This window comes from Cydia pomonella, chromosome 14 (genome assembly GCF_033807575.1).
Source record: "Cydia pomonella isolate Wapato2018A chromosome 14, ilCydPomo1, whole genome shotgun sequence".
NCBI lineage: Eukaryota > Metazoa > Arthropoda > Insecta > Lepidoptera > Tortricidae > Cydia > Cydia pomonella.
This window is the reverse complement of record NC_084716.1, coordinates 17691953-17698967: the sequence shown is the minus strand read 5'-3', so window position 1 is coordinate 17698967 and position 7015 is coordinate 17691953. Positions and strand designations below refer to the sequence as shown.

The window sequence follows — 7015 nt, the reverse complement described above, 5'->3', positions numbered from 1 at the left end:
GCTACCTGCCGAGGTTTTCCCGAGGGTCTACAGTATGAGGTTCTTCAAAAAAGGAGTGTACAGATTTTTAAAGGGTCGGCAACGCGGATGTAACACCTCTGGAGTTGCAGGCGTCCATAGGCTACGGTGACTGCTTACCATCAGGCGGGCCGTATGCTTGCTTGCCACCGTCGTGGTATAAAAAAAAAACTCAAATCAACTCAGATGATTCTAGGATGGCGAGAGAGGGCGCTGGCAAATATTTTCATTAAATAAGTTAATTTGTACACTTGTAATATTTTCGTCAATGAAACAAGCATTTATTACCTACACGAAAACCTCTAGTCTCAACGACATTCGCAAGCCAACCCACAGTAAACCACAAGTATGTACTCGAAATCTCTAGAATTTTCGCCATCTTTAATCCAAGACAATTAGAATTTTAGATTGTCATGCTCGCCGACGTGTTTCTCGAGTGGGATGTAAATCCGCCCCTATTGTGGTAAACGGGTTACGAAAAGCCATTTTATACTTGGAAATTTCATAGTAAAAACGACCTTTGTGACATTTTCGGAAACATTCAATTTGAGTTTTAAATCTTGGGTCTTAAAGTTGATATTCCTGGTGTTAGTTATTTGGTGTTTTTGGGATTTGACTTTGTTTTGAGGAAATATTATAGGATAGAGATTTGCATAATTAACGTATTTGTCATAATTATTTAATCAAATGAAAGCTTTCCGCTTTTAGGCTTGTGTTTATCGAAGAATTTAATATCAAATAGCTAAAATCAGAAGCGCTATTGCAACTGTCTAATAAGTTTGATATTAAAATCACGGACTTTAATTGATAAGCCATTTAGGGCTTACTTTAATTGAAGATGTCATAGCGTTAGTATCAGGACTCAAAGTTAGAACTTACGAGCTCGAAACAAGAACCAACTTTACAGTCATGTTTTAATAGTTTAAATAGCTACCTCCGAAAGTTCCGCGAGAGAGCAACGATGCCCTAATGTAAACACTCTTCACATAAACTACTATTAAATGCGTTTCTGTAATGGTTCAGTGTCATCAATGTATACGTACGGGCTAGGGAATGCAAAATAACCGATAACCGAGTATCGGTTTTGCTATCGGTTAAACTCGAACTCGAAACCGAAAATCGGTTAAAAACCGAGTAATCCCTAGGGACCTAGCTAAACTGGTTGGTTAATACTTACGCTATTAAATGACCAATTTAGCTAGAACCACTAACTAAATGGCTCGTACGTATACATTGATGACACTGAACCATTGCAGAAAGACATTTTAATAGTAGTTTATATGACTGCTATATAATAAAAAGCATTTAAACTCGAGTGTAGGTTTATGAAATGAACCAAGAGAGTTCCAGAAAAAGATCACACGAGTGTTTTTTGGCTAATATACCGTGGAATATGTACAGTTACATACTAGTGTTTGTAAAGTGTAGCTATGAAAACTGTTAAAACAAGACAGCAAAGTTAGTTTTTGTTTCGAGCTCTTGAGTCCTGAGCAAGCGTATAGCATTATAATAATTGTAAGTGTTATTATAACAATTTAAATTGACCGTTGTTAAATATATGCCTTTATCAGATTCGAGCCCGGGCCCTACTACATAGTAGGTAGGTTCAATATCGACTAGGCTAAAGAAAAACAGTTTCAACATCATCATTTTTAGTCATAATTATTGACAAAATTAAATAGTAGACAAATAATCATAATATTCATTTTGGAGGTGTGCTACTATGATACTTCATAATTGAATAAGTAATACAGTCAGCATCAAAAGTAGCGGATGAAATAACGCGTCAAAAGTATCTGATATTCCTTATAACTTTTCCAAATGTAGGTAATTTTCTAAAATTCGCGTTCAAAAATATATCTTTTACAGTCTTAGTTCTTCTACATTAAAGACATCACTTTTTGTTAAGCTGTTACAGAATGGTAGATACTTATGAAGCGTTATTTTAAATATAAGGACATTCTTACACAAATTGACTAATAACTAATTGCACGGTTGCACGTAGCGGGTGAGCTGGACTACTACTGATTGGAGGACCCGCGCAAAATCGTCTTTTCATACAAATGTAGTCCTCATTTTCCTCTCTGGATATTAACATTATTGAAAATATTTTGACACATTTTGTTGTATATCAACCACAGCTATGTCCCTATGTTTGATTATTTCGAATTTTAAATTATTATAAGAGTTAAAATTTGTATGACAACTGTTTTACGCTTCAAATTTTTACAATTAATCAAAAACTCGACAAAAGTCAAGCATAGCTATGGTTAATATATATCCAATTATGTAAAAAAATCATATAATATTTATTTCTTATTATTATTCGATAACAACTTCATTTACTTTTAAGGAAAATGAATGACTAATTTATATAGTTAACTGTAATACACTCAAAACAATGAAAACGGCGTGCGATACTCTTAATATCTCACATAATAAGTTCCACGACGCAGGCTTCGCCAATATTTTTTGCCTTAAGACATTAAGTCCGCCATTTGTACCTTCATGAATTGTGCAATAAACATTTAAAAAAAAATATTTTCCATAATGTCAACATCCAGATAGGAAAATGGAGACTACGTTTGTATGGAGAAGCGGCCGTCCCCTTTCCTCTTAACGGAAAATAGTATGGGCAACGGTAACTGGCGCGGACGCGTACGACTGATTTTACCTACAATGGCACCCGTGCCGCGTGCGTGCGCCCGCTGCGTGCACCCGCACCAGCTAGCGGAAGCCCTTAGGGCCTCCGCTAGCTGATGCGGGCGCCCGCCGCGTGCACACGCTCGCGGGTCCTGCTCCCAGGCGAAATCCGTCGCACGCGCCCGCGCCAGTTAGCGCTGTTTATACAATTTCTTATTAGACGGGGCGTCCGTTCCAGCGGACGCCCTTAGGCATTCGATCGCGCGTCCTTCCTCGAGTAGAAGTTCACGTAGATCGGCTTATCAGGAGTGAGGGGTATCCGGCGTGGATCGTAAGAAAATCTTAGAGAAGTGTTCCTGCCAGCTTCCAGCCTAAACCTGGAGAGCAGCCTGATGATGCATACACGTGACTGGACTTGTGCGAATCGTGTAGCTGGAAAAGATTAAAAGTCAATTCTTAGGTATATACTGGTTGCGTAGCCATCGTACCAATCGTTAACGTAGCGAACGAAGCGCAACTGTCACTGTCGACTAATATGGAAGAATGATGGAGAAAGATGACTAAGCTACGTTATGGAGCGTTAACGATTGGCACGTTAGCTAAGCACCCTGGTTATGTTTAACTAAAGGTGAATATGTAGGACAATATTGAACTACATTTTCTGGGGTCCAACCCCGAAAACACGCATAAACATTAGCAGGTTCGTACATTTCGCAACGTTGTAATCTCTACAGTTATTACAGTACAGTCTGTAGCTATATCGACGGCGACGTTGACTCCATAGTAGACAAATTTTCATTCAGTATATGAGCTACATATTCATCTGTCATAGTATGGTCAGACATAGGTAGCCAAATCGACCCGTATTTGGTGTTCCGAGACTGGGGGAGTTGCTTTCGGGAGTATGGTCACGATTTCGGTCCGGGTCATTTCTGAGGCAAAGGTCCATCATTCGCACCGATTGTGGAGACAAGTAGCAAGCGATCGTCACAATTGACGATACATAAATATTACTATCATCTCTAAATCAAATTTCCTGGTAGTTAAAGTAAGGAAGAATAATAAATAATAATAATAATAAATATTATAGGACATTATTACACAAATTGACTAAGTCTCACAGTAAGCTCAATAAGGCTTGTGTTGAGGGTACTTAGACAACGATATATATAATATATCGTTAATATTTATAAATACTTAAATACATAGAAAACACCCATGACTCAGGAACAAATATCCATGCTCATCACACTAATAAATGCCCTTACCAGGATTTGAACCCAGGACCATCAGCTTCGTAGGCAGGGTCACTACCCACTAGGCCAAACCGGTCGTCAAAAGAATACTTACATGCTCCTTATTTTACAGCGAGTAATCATGTCATCGAGTTTAAGAATACATAGACTGCTTAAATCACATGACAACCTGGGTCTCAGGCAACAATAAGATTCATCAACTGTCATAATGAATCTCACAGAAAAGAAAGCAAAGTAAGCATACATAGAGTCTTTCGGAGTGTATTTATTTAGGTACTTACCAATGCAATGGCGCGGTCCAATACCGAACGGAAGGTACGCGCAGGGATGCCGACTAGCGGTTTTCGCTGGAGAGAAGTTATCAGGATTAAACTTTTCCGGCTCCGGGTAGTACAACTCATCGTGGTGAATCCCCCAAACAGATATAAGCACTAGTTGTCCTTTAGATACTTTTACATTAGTACCAGGACACTTATAATCGGTTTGCGCTTTTCGTCGTAAATGTTCCACAATAGGATACATTCGAAGGGTCTCGTTAAATACCTGGTCCATATACGTCAATTCTTTTAAGGTGGCTACGTTTATTTGGCTATTGTGTCTCTGAAGATACTCATCTACTTCTTTTCTTAATCTCTCCTGTATCTCAGGGTTCAGTGCTAGTTGGTATAACATGAAACCCATGGTGGACGCCGATGTTTCATAGCCAGCTACATAAAACGCGAATGCTTGAGCTTCTATTATAGTATTAGTTATTTCTACAGTTTCACCTTCTTTGTCGCCGAATGATCTAGCAGTTTGAAGTTCTTTATTATTCTTAATTTGTAAAAGCAAATCCATAAAGTCGTTTCTAGTCGACGGAACTCCTTTTCTTTGAGTGATTACTTTTTTGACGAGATCTTTAAAAAAATCGTGCATGAACCTCGGAAATATCTCCATTTTGAGTTTTCTAGTTAGGCCAGGGTACATCATTTCAAACTCGATTTTCAAATTACGGTTAAATAAGATCTGATCGATCTTCTTCAAAGTGGCTCGTATTTCTTCTTGAAAGGTGTCGATATCGAGTCCGAATGCGCACGCCCATATCGTTGACATCGTGTACTTTCTCATCAGTCCGTGCACATCGTGCTCGGGAGTGACGGCTGTCACCTCACTTACAAATTCCATGAACTTATCAGCTCGATCTTTGAGCAAGTACATCATGTTCTTTAGTTTCTGATTGCTAAACATGGGCGAGAAGCGATGTCTTAGCGCTTGCCAAGTTTCTCCATTAGCATGGAACAAATTTGTTCCCAGCCCTTTCTTACTAAATGAGACACCACGGTCCGAGAAAACATGAAAGTCCTTTATCAAAACATGTTTAACAATATCCAGGTCGCGTATTAAGAGACACGGTGTTCTCATTCTGAACAGTCCCACCACTTTATCCGTCGGATAACCGTCGTATAATTTTTTCAATATAACGCCCAATGAAGTTGAAGCTAAAACAAATTTCAAAGTGTTCCCGAAAATTGGTATTGGTCCAGGGCCTGGAACATTTTGGTTTCTCCAGTAATTAAAAGTGATTGTAAAATGGTAGTATAGTATCCCGATTACAAGTATAAGTGCGGTTATTGTCAGGAGAACCATGCTGTTCAAGATCTTAAGATATTATGATTACTATAATTACTCAACTCATCTAACGTGATAAAATCGCTTGTTGTTTAACCGTAGAGCTTAATCTTGTAGGTGTATCACGTATCGCGTTTGAGATGTGCAACAAAGAGTTATACAGTAATAAAGTGTGCATTTCGCATCGTGTTGAAAATCGTGTTAATGCATATGCATATCCATATCATCGTCTAGAACTAGAATAGGGAAGGTAAAGACGAGACAAGATTGGACATCCACCTTTATTAAAAAGGAATCGTTGCCCGATGTTATACTGCTACTATAGCCACTAGTCTAAGTAGTGCTAATTTTTTTAAATAAGTAAATTCTGTAATATCGCCACTTAAAGGTACATAAATGACCTCATACATGACTTACCTTATTTATTGGACTATCTGTTATAGGCATAATCCAAAAATCCATGAGCCAATATTGGACCAGGGCAGACATTGTAAAATAAAATAAAGGGGGAATTGCGGAAGCTTGTACAGGTAGAAGAGGTAAAGCATCTTTAAAATATAATCCCTCTTGATAATATTATAACGACGGTACCATTTAATAGGGCTTTTCCCGTCAAAATAAATGACCCGGTCCCCATGAATTACTGCAGTTTCAGGCACGCTTACATGATATGTACTTACACGTTACGTAGGTATGTATGCTTAATATTGCATAAGCTCGTAAAACATTTAAAAAAAAAACATTTTTCGTCGGAAACCACGACTACCTACTCGGTGTTACCTCTTTATGCCAAAACAGGACAGATAAAATCAACAGACTGATTAAAAATAGTATACATCACAAAGACCAGTAAGTGTTTTCCTATTAATCGTTTTATTATTAAGTAAGTATATGAGGAGGAGGAGCATCAACGTAGGGAACCTCTGGGAACTGGTTGGGAGCGACGACACCCGGCACATCTTTATGAAATATGCCAGAAGGATAATGGCAAAAGCCGCAAGGGCAAATGGGTCTATAGCAAAAGGAGGTAATTAAAGGGTATAATAGTAAAATTCTTTCATATCTTCTTCTTCTTTGTCGTTGTACTCTTTGCAGAGCGTCGTAGTCAAATGCTGACATCAGGCGCAGATGTTGCTTGCCGTACGATTTCTCGCCATTTTTCGCGGTTGGGGGCCATTCTGGCAAATGCGTTCAGGGGTCCCTTCATGGCAGATTTGATTTGGTCAGTCCATCGCATAGGTGGCCTTTTGCGCGGTCTTTTTCCGTTTGCTCTGCCCTGCACCACCAGACGCTCTATACTCCATAGACGACGTTCCGTATATTTAAAAATCCTCCCCTACACGTAAAGTGGGGGTGAATTTTTTTTTTGCTTCAATCCTATAGTGTGGGATACCCGTTGGAAAGGTATTTCAAAACTAATAGGGGTCTTCAACAAACATTTTTTGATAAAGTGAATATTTTCGGAGATAATCGCTCCGAGAGAAAAAAAA

At 38.7% G+C, this 7015-nt stretch overlaps 1 protein-coding gene across 1 annotated transcript; it reads right to left on the bottom strand.

Annotated features, from left to right (window-relative positions):
* Positions 1-1362: 1362 nt before the first annotated feature.
* On the bottom strand, positions 1363-6353 carry LOC133525101 (cytochrome P450 6B5-like). The gene is made up of 2 exons (XM_061861350.1): positions 4199-6353; positions 1363-3093 (listed from the first exon to the last, which is right to left on the bottom strand). Exons 1-2 carry the CDS (start codon positions 5541-5543, stop codon positions 2909-2911), a joined length of 1530 nt encoding a protein of 509 aa, XP_061717334.1. The 5' UTR covers positions 5544-6353; the 3' UTR covers positions 1363-2908.
* Positions 6354-7015: the final 662 nt, after the last annotated feature.

Bases quoted from the DNA above. Each gene is read 5' to 3' on its own strand.
- LOC133525101 (XM_061861350.1), bottom strand. From the start codon at position 5,543: ATGGTTCTCCTGACAATAACCGCACTTATACTTGTAATCGGGATACTA. The intron at 3,094-4,198 runs GTAAGTACCTAA...AATCTTTTCCAG, and splicing joins TGGACCGCGCCATTGCATTG to CTACACGATTCGCACAAGTC.